The sequence below is a fragment of the Bidens hawaiensis genome, unplaced genomic scaffold, assembly GCF_021521415.1.
Source record: "Bidens hawaiensis isolate Kalapana, Puna unplaced genomic scaffold, B.hawaiensis_p1.1 tig00036885_1, whole genome shotgun sequence".
In the NCBI taxonomy this organism is placed as follows: domain Eukaryota; kingdom Viridiplantae; phylum Streptophyta; class Magnoliopsida; order Asterales; family Asteraceae; genus Bidens; species Bidens hawaiensis.
The window spans coordinates 49,052-68,979 of NW_027496450.1; the positions used below are offsets into that span (position 1 = coordinate 49,052).

At 36.5% G+C, this 19,928-nt stretch overlaps 1 protein-coding gene across 1 annotated transcript; it reads left to right on the forward strand.

The window, feature by feature from the left end:
* Positions 1-10,640: 10,640 nt before the first annotated feature.
* Positions 10,641-11,209, forward strand: LOC143588921 (protein RSI-1-like). The gene is made up of 2 exons (XM_077069814.1): positions 10,641-10,772; positions 10,901-11,209. The coding sequence occupies exons 1-2, from the start codon at positions 10,667-10,669 to the stop codon at positions 11,080-11,082; spliced, it is 288 nt and encodes a 95-aa protein (XP_076925929.1). The 5' UTR covers positions 10,641-10,666; the 3' UTR covers positions 11,083-11,209.
* The last annotated feature ends 8,719 nt before the right edge of the window (positions 11,210-19,928 follow it).

Below are 19,928 nucleotides of genomic sequence, written 5' to 3' on the forward strand. Positions count from 1 at the left end.
AGCCATTATGAATAATGATAAGCGCTATTTTCTCTTAATGTGTGTTCTATTACCTTTTGCATACATGTTTCACACTTCCCTTTATTAATTTTGAGCAATATGACAACATTGTATTGACATCAAAACTAAAAATAAAACGAAGTAAAACATACATGCGCGAGCTTCAAGCTCAAACGCGTTAACGAGTTTTAACTCTAAAACGTCAGGGCCTTAGCCCAATAATATGAGCCTTAGGGGCCTTAGCCCAATAATACGAGCCTCAGCTCAAATCACTCACAAATATCCATCCTACATGCTGCGCAGCTAGACCATAAAAATACCTAAGCACAGCTAAGGCAAAGCACATGCCAAAACATAGTTGTTAAGGTCTCAGGTCGAGGTCGCGCACGGAATTGTAATGGAAATCAGAGTAACACACACTGACACGTAAAGGCTAAAAAACTCATTCATAATTCCCTATAATAAATGCGCGATAACGTCGCGCAAAAGAGGAATAATGAAACGCCAAGGCACGTGTCAGCATAGTCAGGATATTGCAAAATCACTTGAAATATGACAAGGATTAAGTAAAATAATTTCCTTACAACCTTGTTCAAATTTCAACGTGCAAGCATATCTTATATTCAACAAGCAAACACATGCAATATAAAGAGATGAATTGGGAATGCGCAAGATGCGAATAACGGAAAAACAAAATTTCATTCCAAACCATAGAAATTTACAATTTTACAAAATGATGAGATAAAAACTACAAACAAAAAAAAAGCATGAAGGGCTTCTCAGGTTTCTATATCAACATCGGCCTCTTCATCGTCCTCATCATTAGCTCCTCCCGCTCCTCGTCATCTCCAAACTTACCATAGTCAAGCTGTTCGTCTTGAATGGAGTCGTCTTCTATCACGATAGTGTCAGGAGCGGGTCCTTTGGCCACGCCAGAGCCGCTAGCAGAGGCAGCATTGCCCGCGGCATCATCGCTGCCACCAGCCCCTTCACACTCGTCAAGTAATTTCTTTAGCGCGCCGAGATCGGGCTGGTCAGCAAGCGAGGCTATCTGCAAGTCATAAGGAAAAGTATGAGTACAAAAGACTAGGAAAATAAGTCAAGGTAAACTCATTAAGGTTAAAATACCTGCTCAAGGATGGGAATAGGAGTATTCAAATACTTCTCCCCCACCTCGGCCATGTCAGCGCAGACAACGTCGAGCTGATAAGGGTAGTCGGATGGGTTCTTCTTCAGCATGCTATATTCACAGCCATCCTTAAACCCTTCAGCTCGACCCACCAAGCGCGACGCAGCGTTGCAATCCATCACAAGGGTCTGAAACTCGTCTGAGTATTTCATCGCATAAGCGCAACGAGTCATACCCTGTGAAACTAGCCATTGGCGATCCTGCGCGAGGGAAGAAACAGACGTCTCAAGAGCAGGAATCTGAGAGTTTAACAACTCAACAGTTTCCTTGGTCTATTTTAGCTCTTCTCTGTCAGACGCTGCTGCCGCCAAGGCCTCATTCCTTTCCGCTCGCGCAGCATCGAGCTCTTCTTGGCCAGACGCTGCTGCCGCCAGGGCTTCATCCTTCTCTGCCCGCGCGGCCTCAAGCTCTTTCTTCAGACGCGCAACCTCACTCTCTAATAAAAATTTATCAGTGATAGCCTGCACAAGAGTTTGATCACGCGCCTCTGCCTCTAGCTCCAAATCACGCGCTCGCCGCGCGTACCTGGCTGCATCCGCCTCTGCCGCCTGCAACTTCTCCCGCGCAGCCTGCAGCTCATGCCCGCGCTTCACAAAGGCAGCGTTGGCACTTGCTCGGTTCTCGCTGAGTTCTGCTTGGAGTTTCTCAGCTCTCTCTCTCGAGCTTCAGAAAGATTCCAAGCAGAAACCTTAGCCTCTTGCTTGGCCTCCACAAGAGCATCACGCACTTTTATATAATCATAGCGAAGCTCTTGGGAGGCAGCAAAGAACGCAGACCCAGCAAAAAGATGGTCGTTGAGCAAGTCCACGCGGGCGCGGTCCTCCTGAAACCTCCTTTCAGCTGGAGGCACAGAGTGAGCCCAGAAGTCTTCACACACACCCATGGACTGAAATGAGCTATCCTCAGTAATATTCCATCTCGGGCGGTATATGTAATCGGCTTCCTGCAAACACAAAGCAACGTTTTAGTCATCTAAACACTAATATGGAAGTCCGCACAGCGGAGCAAAACGAACTTATACCTGCGGAGAGCAAGCAGAAAAGTCAGCGCCAGCCCCACGAGAAGGCTGCGCCACGAAATCTCGTGGCGCTACAGGGCTTGCGCGGCCGCCATCGGAGTCTTCAAAATTGACCTCCTCATCATCCTCTGTAACAGGTCTTTTCTCCTGCGACTTGGAAAAATCAAAACCAGTATCGCGAGGAGGGCTGCGCGCAGGTGGAGGTGAGGGAGGTCTCGACGCCGCTAGATCAGCGCGTAAAATAGTCTCCTGCTCCTTAGTAATCCCAATAAGAGGAGATTCAGTGCTTGTCGGAGCAGGAGCAGAGCTAACGGCGCCGGCGCCGGCGCCAGCGGTGCCGCCAGCAGATTGTGTGTCAGCTATAATTCCTATGAAAAAAACAAAGAGAAATGATTCATGACTTGATCTAAAAGAAAAAAGTCAGAAAATCAAAGCGCAATGTATACCTTGGCGCACCGCCGTCCGCGAGTTGAACATCGCCATGAAGTCCATTTTCCATTTTTTCGAGGGTAAAACAGGGGACTTCAAAGCAACCTTCAGCGCAGCCTAGGTACCTTGCTGCGCCTGAGGTTGATCCACCAAGGTCGCCGGCTCTACAAACATTTGAGTGAGCAAATATTCATTAATAACTCTATCGGAATCGCGCTCATAAAACCACAAAATATAAACAAAGTATACCTGTTGGAGAGGAGGAAACAGCAGGCGCAGCGCCGCTTCCCTTGTCCGCCGCGCGAAGAGATGAGGTGGCAGCACCATACCTCGTGTGGACAGGAGGACTGCCCACACCTCGAGGCAAAGAAGACAAGGAAAACTTGGAGGTAAACCCCTTGGTTTTCTCAAGTCCCTTCGCTTGAGTAGGAGGATCCTGAGCAACAGGGGCATCATTTTTCTTCTGTTTTTTACTGGCCTCTGCGCCAGTTTTCCCTTTAGCTTTGCGCTTGAGTTGTGGCGCCTCAGCTTCCTCCTCCACCTCTTCTTCCGCGAGCTCCAGCTCATAGTTCTCGAGCGCATCTACAATACGTGCAACAGAAATGTTAACCAAATTTGGTATTCTAAAGGCATAAGCATAAGTACAAAGGCTTACCAGGCGCATCGCTGTCAAAGCAAAATCCCAAATCAACAGGGATGAACATATCATCGAAGCGATCGGGGAAAGCAACTTCCCCAGCGCCCAGCGCGACAGAGCCACCCTCCATATGCTCATCATAGGCGACGTGGACGTATTCCTTGCTGACTGCATAATACAAGACAAATGATCAGTAAAACGAATTATATTCACGCAGAAATAATGCAATGAGCTAATAACTCACATAAGCCATCAACTTGAATGACAGGCTCAGTCGCGCTGTCGGTCCACCTCCTGCTCATACCAACCCCCACCAGCGCCTCCTCGCAAATATTCTTTGCGGGGGATGGTTCAGCAGTCAACTTATTAACCCATGCGCCAGTTGGGTTTTTAAGAACATTTTCATCCGCGGGCGCAGAAGTGATCGCGCGCATGGTCATGCGGATGGGAATCACACCAGCCTTAATATAAAAAAATTTCTCAGACCAGTCATGAAGGCTTTTGAAGGAAACAGTGCAGCACTTAACCTTCTGACTGCGAGGAATGAATGAGAATCAAGAATCTTGGATTTTTGGCTTGTAAAAATATTAAAAGCGCCGAGGGGTGGGCTCCTCGCGCTGAGCTTTGCACATGAACTCAAAATGAGTCATGCGCACAAGTCCACAAGGATGGACTTGGGATATGTGAATCCCATGAAACTGAAGTAGCGCACCCATAAACCTTGTCATCGGGAGACGAAGGTTACAATGAGTGAAAAAGTGGCAGTATAAGGAGATATAGCCGGTGGGCGGATCTGCCGCCGTTTGCCCGGCCGCCGGGAGCAGACAGCCGTACTCAGGGAGAAAACCCTGAGAAGCGATGAGATTGTCGAAATCAAACTGTTTCAGTTTGCAGGGAATCTCATCCCACCTCTTCACTGTCTTGCTCTTCCCCACCTCCTCCGACGAGGCCTCGGCAGCCCGTTTTCCCTTGCCGGTCTTCTTCAAAGTGGACATGACTAATGATTTTACACGGCGTTTGCTGGGGGAGATTGTGGTGTATGGGTAATCAGACATACAACTGTGAATCAAACAGCGGTTACTTCAAGAACGGAAATCTGGAAGCAAAAGACAGGCTCTTAATCGGAGTGAAAATGGAAGGAAAGAAAAAGCTCTGAAATAACAATGAAGATGAAGAATAACAACTCAAAAGGCTTGCTTTTATAGGCCCAGGAGAGAGAAAGAAACAGGTACTGATCAGAGTTCACGCGCCCCCACTCGCAGGTACAGGCCAACACGAGCGCGACACGTGTTCCTGACACTGTGTGAGGGGACATGAAAGGGAACGAAACAGGTACTGATCAGAGTTCACGCGCCCCCACTCGCAGGTGCAGGCCAACACGAGCGCGACACGTGTTCCTGACACTGTGTGAGGGGACATGAAAGGCAACTGTAGCACCTCGAGCACACGAAAAGTCTGACACATGTCTCCATCTCTGACGCATGTCAGCACCAACCAACCACGTACATGGACGACTCATTTCAACCAAAAAGGATAGAATTTCGCGCAACGATGAGAAATAAAAAAGAAAATACAAACCCTATTAAAAGTGCAAACTATTAAGTCTAATATCTATCTTACCTCGCTCGCGCGAGACAAGACACACATTAGACTGGGGGGGCTTGAAGAGGTATGCACCCGCCTTAACATCGAGCGGGGCGGGTCAACCCACAAGATATAGACAAGAGGCTTGAAATCAAGATATCATGAAGGCACAAAGCCAAAACCTATGCGCATGGCGCATATAGGCCCAGGAGAGAGAAAGAAACAGGTACTGATCAGAGTTCACGCGCCCCCACTCGCAGGTACAGGCCAACACGAGCGCGACACGTGTTCCTGACACTGTGTGAGGGGACATGAAAGGGAACGAAACAGGTACTGATCAGAGTTCACGCGCCCCCACTCGCAGGTGCAGGCCAACACGAGCGCGACACGTGTTCCTGACACTGTGTGAGGGGACATGAAAGGCAACTGTAGCACCTCGAGCACACGAAAAGTCTGACACATGTCTCCATCTCTGACGCATGTCAGCACCAACCAACCACGTACATGGACGACTCATTTCAACCAAAAAGGATAGAATTTCGCGCAACGATGAGAAATAAAAAAGAAAATACAAACCCTATTAAAAGTGCAAACTATTAAGTCTAATATCTATCTTACCTCGCTCGCGCGAGACAAGACACACATTAGACTGGGGGGGCTTGAAGAGGTATGCACCCGCCTTAACATCGAGCGGGGCGGGTCAACCCACAAGATATAGACAAGAGGCTTGAAATCAAGATATCATGAAGGCACAAAGCCAAAACCTATGCGCATGGCGCATATCACATATGCTCACGCATATCACATATGCTCACACATCACATATACTCACGCGTATCACATGCTCACGCACCATATATGCTCACGCATATCACATCTGCGCGTGGCGCATATCACATGCTCACGCATCATATATGCTCACGCATATCACATCTGCGCGTGGCGCATATCACATATGCTCAAGCATATTACATATGCTTGCGCATATCACATCTGCGCATGAAACATCTGCTCGTGAGAATAAAGAGAAGACCTCGCGCATCCTCAGGATAGGCGCATATCACACATGCACATAATCAACCTCGTCCTAATCCAAATCAGGATAAGGACAACCCTGATTGTGCTCGTCAGACAACCTAACAGAAGGTATCCTCTAAGGAATAAAGAATATACTGATGTTGACAGCTGCCAATGAAAGGTGGACAACTCAGCAAAACCCATGTGCTACCACGTGATTGCACATGGGTCAGGTGAAATACCTGGGACAGAGAATAATCAATGAAAGAGCACCAGGTGTCCTAAGGACACGTGGCGCGAAGCAATAGGAGGAGGCCAAAAAGGCCCTAATGGGATCTGAGCCCAATCATTGGAAACCCTAACACTATAAATACCACACCACCTCCACAAGGGGAGGTAAGCAAGAAAATACACTCTAAATCCTTACTCACTCTCAGATTATTATTATCTTCTCCTACAATCTCTTATTCTCACACCGGAGGGTTGCCCCAAAGAGGACCCCTCTGTCCCTTTCTGAGGGGTAAGTTCACAGTGCTGTTCGTTTTGTAGGTGGAAGAATTCATACTCCGGAAAACCATCGATGATCTAGCACACTCATACCCGAGGAAAGTTGATCGTCTACCAGTGAGCCGATCCATGTTTCTTCATAGAATATGGGAATATTTGAAACGTACGAACGATGTAACAACACATGGTCCTCAATACGTTGATATTTACATGTGCAAATGGAACGTGATCATAGGATTTGAAGATATAATATTAAATTTATTAAAAAAGTGGTTGGACATGGATCTTAAGCCTGTCGCCAACACTTTTTTCATAGATTTTTTTTCCTTTTTGTTACTTGTATGTAAATATCTAACAAACTGCCATTCTATCACCATAGGTTGTTGGTACAAACTTATTTCAAAGAAAAGGAATAAAAAATTAAAAATCATTTTGGAATACAAATATATCTTAATATATTATTTATACATTCAAATTTGTAAAAGAATTGGAATATTATAGGTTAAGATATGTACTGTGTTTGATTGGAAAACAGAATGGAATTTACTTTACATAATTTAGCATAATTTTGTTTGGTTTGTTCTTTGTTAAAATAATACAAATTTTAAAATTAATAGATGCCAAATTTGTCAATTCAAATTGCATCATGAATTAGATATCTTTACGTGGGGGCTTGGGAATTTGCTAGTTTGGTAAATTGCTTGAACTTTTAAAAAGTTGATCCATCATATGCCATCTCCATCTACTATTGTTATCTTTCTAAAAATTAGAAAACCCAAATTGATATAAAAATTTGTAATTTCAAGCTAAATGCTAAAAAAATAGATAGAGCAATCATGGAGATATAACAAGCTTAATATTGAAATTATATCAAATGATGCCAAAATATTAAGAAGAAAAATTTCACAACATAACATGGGAGACACAATAATTAGGATGTGGGGATGAACGGTCCAAGGAATGCGCCTCTTTCATCGGGTAATCCATTTAAACACGATTTATAAAAACTTTTATTTAATACATACATTTTTGTTATATTCATTTATAATAGCATATTTCATTTGTAATAAATGTAATAAATACTTTTTATATCAAATATAGTTATGCTTGAAAACAAGCTAAAAAAATATTAATATTAAATGTAATTTGTTTAACATGTTATCGTAAGTCATATAATACAAAAATGAAAGAGCGCATGGAAAGATCATATGAACTTCGTGTAATTTGTGAGTTGTGTTATATCTTATTTTAGTCGTAAAGCATTAACCTTTGGTATGTATTTATAAAATAATTTTTAGGTTTTCTAATTATACAAGGATCTAGTCTAGCACATAGTTAACAGGTGACGTGATGCATAAAATGTCACATAGGGAACCTGAATTTAAGGTGTATCCGAATTGGCTAGGACTCGTAAAACATAGCAAAAGACTTGTCCGAATTAGAATCTTCAGCTCTGGTTTATGCCTATGGGAAGCTCAACATTCTTTCATCATCCTTACCTTCACTTTACAGTATAGCTATGGGTTTATTCTCATACCAGAGTTGAGTCAGGGACAGGACCCTTGTCTACAATGACAAAGCTAACCAGTGTTTTGTGTTTACAGATATGCATATTTATCGGACGTGGTCATTCCTACACTTCCCAACTCGTTGAGTCAGGAAGGGTTCTCTGAAGTACGTGGGGATCTATTAACTACACTCATGTTGTTTGTAGGACTCAAAACCTAACCACATAATATGTAATGAAGTGGGAATATGTGATAGCTATAGGCATGCGCGTAAAAGTCCTAACTAATTGACCATTTTTCTAGTAGTGTATTATAACATGCATAGTTTTGATCAGAGATGACTACATTAGAAATCAAATCAAGCAGGTGTCATAGGAGATTAAGTTCTATAGGCTGAGATACTAGGTAAAATTGATGGGGAGGATTATACACATTAATGTACTTTCATTCCTTAATCAAGTTTTTGTTCTATTGGATATTCTCGTAATGGTTTAACGAGGCAACATAGCTGATCATGCAACAGTAATTAATATCGGTTTCGAATAACCAAACCAGCATTATTCAATAGTATAATGTTAGTAGTGTAGAAAATAAAAGGTCTAAGAGTGAGTATAACAAATGCATAGATCATTTTTATTGTCTGACCTAATATTTATGTGCTTTAGAGTTTATGTATACATATGTAACGTATTTGTAAAACTTTGATAGCCTAATGAATAAATATTTTGTTTCTCCTCATTTTCTCCTGAGTTTTTACTTATATTGACATTATTAGGATAATAACCCGTGTTACACACGGGTGTAAAACATATCAAGAAACAATATAAAATGTAAAAAAACATATTCAATCAACACAAATATTTGACATAAGTTTTTTACCAGCAGATATTACAAAAGATGTAAAACTATGTCTATAACATAAAAAGAAAATACTTAATAAATAAATAATTCAGTAAATAAGGAATAATATAACATAAATGAACCATTATACATGAAAAAAATAAAAAAACACATTAGTAAAAGATTTTGTAATATTATTTAAAAACTAAGCTTACAAATACATATCAGGTTTAAACTTATATTTTCACCCATGTAGAGATTTCGTTCAAAAACCTTTTGAAACAAAAAATGTCGGTTATAGATGAGACGAAGAATCTGGTTACAAACGATGGGGAGCGTTATGATTTTTGAACGAAACATATGCCTTTTAAAGAAGATACGAGGAACAATTTAAACCTAGTAAATTTATAAGTTTTATAATTCTAACATAATTAGAATGATTAATATCATAATTACATTAATAAGTTACAAAAATATAAAAGTCAATATCATTGATTAAAATTTTATTGTGAATATGTGGAAAATAGATTTATGGAAGGTTGATGACATTGAAGCCTATATGAACAACTTAGATGAAGAACATGTGGACAAAATTGTGTTGCTTTAATATATTAGTTACATTAGATGCTCACTAAATCAATTACTATTGTTTGACTAATATTATACCAAATAAAGGAATGTGTTAAATATAATAAACTAATATTTTAATTATTATAACAGTTAGGTTCCTATTCATATATAATAATATTTTTGCATTTTAAGTTGATAGGTCATAAATATTAGTGAAACTTGGAAAATGGCGTATTAGGAACAAAAAATCACAATATATAAACATAATTTTTTAAGTAACAAACATATTAAAAATCATATCGATTAATCGATAATTTAAATAAAATCATACCTTTAAACCCTAAATAAATTAAAATATAAATAGATTAATAGGAATAGATTAAATATCAAATCTATTAATTGTTAGTATAAAAAATCATGCAGTTAAACCCTAAATCCAATAACAGTGAATCAAGTTGATGTTGTTCATCACAAAAATCGATTAAACACTAAAATATAAATCATACTTGATAATTGCAAACGATGAACATATTTGATGTTGTTTGGATTATTAAACTGACAAATCATGAAGAACCGGTTATAGATAAGGCGAAGAATCTGGTTACAAATAATGGAGAGTGTTATGATTTTTGAACGAAGCACGTGCCTTGTAAATAGAAACGATGAATAATTTAAACCTAATAAATTTATACTTATTATAATTCCAACAATAATTAGAATAATTAATATCATAATTACATTAATAAGTTACAAAAATATAAAAGTCAATATCATTGATTAAAATTTTATTGTGAATATGTGAAAAATAGATTTATGGAAGGTTGATAACATAAAAGCATATATGAACAACTTAGGTGAAGGACATGTGGACAAAATTATGTTGATTTAATATATTAGTTAATTTAGATGTTTGTCAAAATTGTTATTTGTGAGATTTAGCCCCATAAGAAAATACTCTAGGCTCTAGTTATTTAAAAACAAAATTGACATCTTTAACTGAAAAAAAAAAACAATTTAATACAAAAATTGACAAAAAATTCAACATTTCCACAAAAATATACATAATTCATAAATGATAAATCTAGGCAATTGATTTCCTCTTTTCACGCCTTAACCTCCGCCTCATGGCCAACACCGTCACCAATCATCATCATCGATATCTTCTCTCCATCTCTACCACAACACCCACCCACCCACTAGCTACCTTCTACTGTGCATAATGTGACATTAAATTCACCATCCACCATCTAAAGCATATCCTCTCCTCACTATAAATAACACTAGCTAGCTCCCCACTCTTCACAATTCATCCATCAATTCTCTCTCACTCACATTATTATTCTCCTATCTCACTTTCGCAATCGACAATGGCCGCGGCACGTTCATTCGCACCTCTTGTTTTACTTCTTTCATTAGTTCTCATGATAGCATTCGCCGATGTAGCTCAGGGATACAACAAGCTTCGTCCACAAGGTATGCATGCATGTTAATTATCTCTTATTGGAAGTTAATTTATTTTATAAATGTGCATGACCATGTTACACGTTACATTAATGTAGAAATTTAAGTGTTGACATTGTTATATTACGTTGTATTTCCAGATTGCAAACCGAGATGTACGTATAGGTGTTCAGCAACGTCGCACAAGAAGCCGTGCATGTTCTTTTGCCAAAAGTGTTGTGCTAAATGCTTGTGTGTGCCAGCCGGTGTTTACGGGAACAAACAGTCGTGTGCTTGCTACAATAACTGGAAGACTCAAGAAGGCAAGCCCAAGTGTCCTTGATTTTGATATCTCAAAGTTTAAGGGGTTTTATTGACAGTTATTTAAAGTGGAAGGGCATGACTGTGATCTCCCGGAATAAATTGAAATGTTATTGTTTTTGTATTTGTACTAGATATGCTAGGATATTCAACCAAATTTGTGTTTTTTTCTTTCTTTTAAAAATTATCGTCTTGAATTATTGTTTATCAATGTCGTGCCATTTGAAATTAAGTCTTTAATAGAAAAAACAAGGTCAATATTAGATATTAGAAAAGGGTCATACTATATACACACATCTCTAAATTTAATCTCACACCAATAGAATAGTCGGCAATAAAAAAGACGGTCGTTTGTATGCTATGACATGAGCCATGCAAGTCAAACGGGCATACTGAATGACCGTCTATTATTTGAATTCCATGATAGCTGATCCAACGTGGCTGGCAAACAATACAAAGAACATAAGAGATAATTAGCATCACATGCTACACCACAACACAATTAAGTCGTATCGTGACAAACAAACAACACAGTGACTATATTCCACGTAGCATGACTGACACCATGAGATATTATTTGTCTAAATAATGTATGTACAGTAAACTATATTAGTAATTACTGCTAAGCTATTGCTTTTTAAAACATCCAGACAATTAACATGTGTGCTCTTTTAGTAAGTTTCATACTTGTGAGTTCTCTTATTTCTAAACACTTACGGGAGTCGTGCCTTCTTCGACAATACTTATTATGATCTTCGCATGCGAATTGGACCATACCCCCCCCCCAGTGGCGGAGCCACTCTAACACCACCGGGCTCGGCCGAACCCGGTTCTTTTTCGGTTTTATATATAACCTATAGTGTTGAATTAACGAGCGAACCCATTCTTTTTCGGCTAGCGAACCCATTGATTATAAAAAGTTTAGTTATATTTTTTTAGTAACGAATATTCTTTTTATAAAATATAAAAAGCTTTTAAAAAACTATAAAAGTTATTAACAAACATTATATATGGCCAATACTATCCTATTACAGTATTACCCCATATATAGATTAATAAAAAGCCCAAAATACTTATAGAATGGGTCAATAAGCCAACCCAGTTAACATTCTTAAACATAAACCTACATAAAAAATAAACAAATAAAAACATCGGCATCGACTCAACAACCGATCAACTTCTTTCTATCGACCAGATGGCCATTGCCTCATTTCCTTCACCGTTCGCCTCAAGTTTTCAACCATCGCCAACAACCAATACATGTTGGTCTATCGTTTGAAAAATGTTTTTCTTCGATGAAGTATGTGAAGTCGTATTTGCGTAATCAGTTGGGTGATAATTATATGAATGATGCTTGTATTTGTTATATTGAGAATAAGTTCTTTTTCAAAGTCGCGATTGAAGATATTTTTCAAAACATGAAAACACATGAGGGACAATTATAATATGCAATATTTGTTTATTTGACGACTTTGTATTTTATTGAATGCTAACTATATATTTTTATAATAGTGATAATTCATTTTATTTATCTAATCGAATGATCGACCCGGCCCATTTGGGCTCGAAAACTTTGACACCGGGAAAAGATCAAGCATTAAAAAAATTCCGAACTCATAGAAAAAAGTTTCTGGCTCCGCCACTGTAAACCCCCCCCCCCCCCCCCCCCCCCCCAATTAAGCATTGTAGATAAATATTGTCAACAATAATTAAAAATGCCGCAAACCTGTGTGAGAAGTAGCTGGTGGCGCAAATAAATTGAGTGAAGCTTGAACTCATCTAAGTTTGGGCTTGACCCATATAACTTAAAATAGTTTTAACTTCTTTCTTATCTATTAATTACTTAATAATTAATTTTTTTATACATATATAATTATTTTATATGTTTTTATATTTGTAGTCATATATATTAATTATCTTAATATATATTAATATTATTTGGACATTTTATTATATATTTAATATATATTACATCGAAAACAAGTTTAATGTATTTATATAAACAATAGGCTTGTTAGTTATGCTAGTCTAGCCAAATTTGATAGATTAAGCATGAACCTACAAAAATCTTCTGGGTTGAGGAATAATGAATTTGCCTACTTGATTAAAAATCTTTTTCAACAAGCTACTAGCAAGAAGCATCTAAATATTAATCTTATACATAAAAGTTTGTGAAATCAAAATTACGGCATGAGTACCATTCCAATAAAAGGACATCCGTCCTGTTCTTAACCTATACAAGTTAGTAGTTAGCACTGATCTCTTCCGACACCTTTGCGAGTTTTAGCGGGGGATTTCGTTTGATTATCAAAGACCTTGTTTTGTGTCATTCAGAAGAACCATAGCGTGGCATTAAAACATGGTTTGTGTCGCAATCTTGTTCTCGTGTAAATATCATATACCGTGACCAATTGGAAAATAATTGTACATTGCATGATTGCATGTGAGGTTGGTGGAAAACGCAACCGGGAAACATTATGTCATATCCGGATTATAAAAAATCAACAATAAATCACAAGTTTAAAGAATATAATTTATAATTTACTAAAAGTGCTTAAAAATTTATCGAATATTAATAATAAATAGACTGTTTTTTACACAACTAACACCGTAGATGATAGAATATGTGTTTCTTAGAATCTGAAGTCACGTGTGACATATTTTATTATTTTATAAGATACTAGATTTTATCTCCCGTATTACGGAGGGTTGTTTTACATTATTCGTTTTTAATATTTATATATATATATATATATGTGTGTGTGTGTGTGGATTTTAATTTATTTATTGTAAGAAAGTAATATTAATATACTTGATGTTTAATGATAAAATGGTTTCACAAATAAATAATATATTATAATCCGGTTGAAAAACTATCTGGGTTCGGTGATACCCATTGCCCGTTTATTTTTTTTATTATAAAATTGTTTCTTAATTATAAATAATATCTTTTTTTAATAAATAGAATATTAATTTTTAGTATATCTCTATTTTATAGGATTTTCATATCAAATATTTGATGAGATTAATCTATCCATTCTAATAAAGTAAAATAATTGTGAACACTTGTCACATTTTGCACGACATGCTTCCCATACAACGTTTTGATCACAATTGAAGGAAAAATTAATGTTAAGTTTCACAAAAAAAAAAAAACCGAAACAATTTTCATTTGAGAAACATGATTTGTTGTTGATTTTTGGAATTCACCAAGTATTTTAAAATATATAGTAAAATAATATGTAATATTTATATTTATAAAAATATATAGATATTATATAAATATAGTGTAAAGGGTAAGTGATTAATTATTGATTTATTACATATATTAGGGTATATTAGTTTTGGAGGAAAAAAATTGTGAGAATTAACCAAAACATGACGAGTGTCCACATTTATTTTACTTTATTAGAATATGTAGATATAGTTTTTCCTTTAATTTAAACGACCTCTTAAGAGCATTCTCAGCCCATTCCCTATATTTTTGTGAAGGAAATTTATAAATTATATGGTATGTTTATGAGTGGTTGTGAGTAGAGGAGAGGAAAAATGTTATAGGGAAAAGTTAAATTTGGGGATTCACTTTTCATACCGTATAATTTTTTAATATTTTCTAAAAATGATTGTGAGTGAAGGAAATAGAAAAGATAATAATAAAGGTATAAAAAATATTATTTAATTAAACAGTAGAGAGAAAAAACAGTGATTTTTAGTGTAATCTATAATATATATAAACGAAAACCATAAAATCCTACGTGTCGTGATGTGGTTGCTCCCCCCTTTTAAGGAAGCCACCAGATTGCTTAATTTTTAAAGGGAGGCCTTTCATTGATTTAACCCAAATTCATGAGTTTGGGTCTTACCAAAACCAGATAGCTCTTAAACGGGTTATAACATCTCATTAAATTAAAAATTAATCTTACAAATTATTTAATTTGAAAATCTTATAAAATAGAGATATACTAAAATTTAATATCCAATTTAAAAAGAAAAAGATATTATTTATAATTAATAAATAATTTTATAGTAAAAAACATAAGCTGGTCATGGGTCACCAAATCCAGATAGCTTTTAAACGGGTTATAACATATCATTTATTTATGAAACATTTTCATCATTAAACCCTAAGTATATTATTAACTTTCTTACAGTAAAGAAAATTAAAATTTAAAAAATAAATATTAAAAAACAAAAAATGTAAAACAACCATTCTCTCAAGCCATCATATTGTTTTATTTGTAAATGAAGGCTTCTTACGCATTTAACCGAATTCACGGGTAAAGGTCTCACCAAACCCTGATAGCTCTTAAACGGGTTATAATATCTCATTATATTAAAAATTAATCTAATCAAATATTTGATATAAAAATCCTATAAAATAGGGATATACTAAAAATTAATATCCTATTTTATTTAAAAAATATACATTATTTATAAGTAAGAAATAATTTTATAATAAAGAAAATAAACGGGTAATGAGTATCACCAAACCCAGATAATTTTTAAACCAGATTATAACATATCATTTATTTGTGAAACCATTTCATCATCAAACCTCAAGTATATTAATTATTAACTTTATTACAATAAATAAAATTAAAATTCAAATATAAATATATAAATATTAAAAACAAATGATATAAAACAACCCTGTAATACGGGGGATAAAATCTAGTTATATAATATATATGGATATAGGGTAGGGAATGGGTTTGGAATGCTCTAACCTTACTTCTAAGGTTACGTATTTAGTGCGGACCTACACACGAAGAAACAAATCTTGAGCCCGCCATCCTGTATAATTATCATTTCCCATATATAAACAGGGTTTGATAATCGGTTCCTAATGACTATGCTTAAAATAATAATTTCTAATTACCATCGTTACGTAGTCAGTGATTGGAAACACCTTTGGGGGTGTGGGGTGGGGTTTGTTTTTCATGATAGACCAAGCAATTTGACCACTATGTTGGAAAATTTTTATGTAAATAAAATATTTTTAATTTTTAATTCTTTTATATTATATGGTTAGTTGAAACATCTTTGATTTAGTCAAGGCCATTTAATATGTCATTAAGTTTTGGTTAAAACTTAAATGCATTGGTTAATGTTGATTAGAATGCTTCAATTTTTTCATCAATGAGGGTTGAATGGTTTCAACTTTCTACTAGAATAAATACCAAGGGAACTCCTTGGTTGTAGAAAAAAACACAAATACACAAAATAGCACATTCTCTCTTGTGTTTTCTCCAACTTTCTCCCTAAAGAAATCCAACATTCTTGATCATTTTCATCATTTTCTTTAAGGTACTATTCGGGTGCTAGAGCTCTCCCCGGCAGTACATATTGCTTAGGCCGTTGTACCCTGGGAAACAAAACGGGGAGAGACCCGAAATTTGTTTTAAGGGCCCCGTGTAAAACACGATCCTCGGCCACAAAGACCACGACACCATTCTTCTTCTACACCTTTCTTGCATTATTTTATTTCAATTGTATTGTATTTTTGATTTTTCCGGTGTAATTCGTATTGTAATTTACTTGCTAGCCTAGATAGGTTTGATTTCTTGTATTGTAATCATTTTATTAAAAGTGTTATATTTTTATACGCGAACGGTTTCCTACACATTATGCATAACTGATCTATACATTCACTGAATGAGATGTGTGGCTGCACCGAAGACTTGTACATTTATAGTTGCATCTTGCATGTTTACAAAGATATGGAAGATTTAAAGTGCGTGAGTGGTTCATCCCTTCTATCCACATTTAGCGTCTACAATAAACTAGTTTTACATGTTTTGAGGGAGGATGAGCGCTCTTGTGTAAAAACTAAAAACGCTCAAAACCGAGTTATATGTGAAGGGAGATGAGATGATGGATTTGGGGGGCATTGTTGGTGATCTTGTTGGTTCATTTGCTTATAAGCTCTCCAACGGAGAGTTATATTTGTTAAGGTTGTCTCTTAGATTTTGGATGCCCAGGGTGAGTAAAAAAAAAGCCCTAACATATGTAACAAAAAAGAAATCATAGTTCGATGTTAACTATGATAATAATAAACAAAACAAAGATGTTTTTTTTTTTAACAAAATGATCTATTTTGTATAGTTAAATGAAGACTCTAAGCTATCATTACCAACCCATTCTATCAGTTCTTCATCATTCTATAAAAGATCGATGTCAAATGAGTACGTAGATGATACCTTTCTTTTTTAGTTTTTTCATAGCCCCAGTTAAAAAGGTATATTAATTTTTATTAATCTCAACTGTCATCTTTTGGTTGTAGCCGGTTGCAATAAATTGGCTGCTGACGATCTCATCTTTTAACCTATTTGTTCCCAACGGTTTACGACTAACACAATCCTAATGACGTTACTTGCAGGTCGTGGGAAAAACTTTTTTGACCAGAAAAGTCATATGTTTTGCCGGAAAACTCAACCTGAGCACCATCACCACCACCAACCGACTCACCACCAACCAACTACCACCACATGAGCACCACCAACCGATTCTTATGATGGTTCTAGGATTTCAGTGACCTCAATAATTGGGGCTTTAACTAAAAAAAAGTTCCTAAAGGTTCGATCCAAGGTTACAAATATGTTACAAAAACGTTGAGTTTTCCGGAAAAAAATTGTGAGTTTTCCGGAAAAAAAATGTGAGTTTTCCAGAAAAAAATGTGAGTTTTCCGGCCAAAAGCGTTTTTTCGGTGACCTACAACTAACGGCGTTAGAATTTTGTTAGTCGCAAAACGTTGGAAACAAATATGATAAAAGGTGGGATCGTTATCTGTCAATTAGTTAGTTGGGATTGGCAAAGACCAAAGAATGATAGTTAAGAATAATAAAACCAACACACTTTTAAAAACTAACAATAACTGAATTAACATAATCAAACAAATTAACATAAACAAATGATTATTTTATATAATAATTGATAAGTTTGGCGACGCAAACAGCTGATTGGTCTACATGACCTCACGTGGTTGGTCAGCTTATTTATTTATTTTTTTGTTTTTAAGTTGTAAAAACACATGTTTTTTATACCGTTCTATACCGTCAATGATTCAGGCCGAATTTGTGTCAGCTTGCGGTCACAACACGCGGTTTTTTTTGTCCGTCCATTCTTGACAAATCCGCGTCAGTTCGTGATCACAACGCACGTATATTTTTGGTTTTCACTGCAGTCTTTTTTATTTATATATGTTAATTTGTTCTATTAAGGGAGTGGACGAATTAACTTATTGCCAAGTTATGGTACGTAACCTGATACCGACCGAACTCGTGTCAGCTCGCCACCACGACACATGGTTTTCTTTGTACGATTTAATGCTGACAACGTAGATTCCGACCAAATTCGCGTTAGTTAGCAAGCGAAACGCGTGAGTTCTTTACCGTGTTTTTTTTTTGTTCGTCGATTCCAGAATCAACGAATTCGCTTGTGTTTTTTTTTGTTCGCCGCATTTTTTATATTTTAGATATGTTAAATTGTTGTATTTAAGTGTGGAAGAATTTATGTTTGCCTTACTTCCGGCACCATAACCATCTACCAATTGAACTTTCTTGGTTCGCAACCGCAATACGTATTTTTGTTATGTTAATTTGTTGTATTTAGATGTTAACAAAGTTATTTTGGAGTTTGTTTCTGGTTTCGTAACCCGACACCGATCGAATTCACCTTAACTCGCGTTTTCAAGCTTATCAAAAAGCTATATATGTTAAACACTGTTATATAAATAAATAAATATACAAATAAAGTTTTAATAAACTAGATTGAAACAGTGTAGATTTAAGTTAAAATAGATTGCAAGTTGCAACCAACCACGTTTGCAGCATTTGGAGCGATTTCCTTTCTATTCACTAGAGGTGAAAAAGAAACCGAGCCCAGAATCCGAAAAAAAAAACAGGAGCCGGGAATTTTATACCCAGATTTTCAATACATGAACCCGTACCCAACCTCACACCTAGCGTACAGATAGAATATATCTTTCAGTACCAAAAACCGTAACTGAACCGAACTCTATTTGTACCCAATATTACCCGAAAACCGTAACCGGTTCCATACCGGGAACCGGATTTTTCCAAACCCGAAACCAGGTTTTTCAAATACCCGATCTATACCCGAAATTACCCGAAAAATACCTTAAAAATACCCGAAAAATACCTCTAAAAAGTGCAACCATTTAAACAATCTATATCCAAAAAAATACCTAGAAAAAAGTCCGAAAAAACCCGAAAATATAGTTTTTTCAATACCCAAAAATAAGGTTTTTCAAATACCCAGTTTTAGAATACCCGATTCTATACTCGACCCGAACCTGATGCAAAGGGTATGGTTTTTGGAGACAATACCCGGACCCGAACTTAACCTGGGTATTACCAATACCCGGTCATACCTAACCCGTTCCATATCCAAAACCGGGTATTTAAAAAACCCGATTTGTGTACCTCTACTATTCACCAAGAATTTGGGCCATAAGTTCGATTGTTCGAATTCCATTTTTTTCACTACGAGTTTGGGCTGTATAGGGCTTTGCCCTAAGGCCCTAATTACAATGTGGGTCATGAGACTATTATGAAAAGAAATCCAACTGCCATAATATGAAACTTCAAAAAGGAAAGCAAAATCTCGTGATTAGTGATGAACTCGAGAATTTTTTTCGTCAGAGGGGATTAGGGGACTTAACACTAATGTTGGGGGGGGGGGGTCGACATTTTTACATACATATAATACTAGAAAAAAATTTAAGGTAGACCGCTGCCCCTTAGTATGGGCTAGGTCCACCCTTGCTCAAAATCACCATCCAGTGTTTGAAAATTGGATCTCAAGTAATCAAGTGATATTACAAAAATAGCGTGGCTAATTGTGATT

What these genes read in the sequence shown, in the direction of transcription:
- LOC143588921 (XM_077069814.1), top strand. Translation starts at nt 10,667, where the DNA reads ATGGCCGCGGCACGTTCATTCGCACCTCTTGTTTTACTTCTTTCATTA. An exon ending in CAACAAGCTTCGTCCACAAG is followed by an intron (nt 10,773 to 10,900) that starts GTATGCATGCAT and finishes TTGTATTTCCAG; the next exon opens with ATTGCAAACCGAGATGTACG.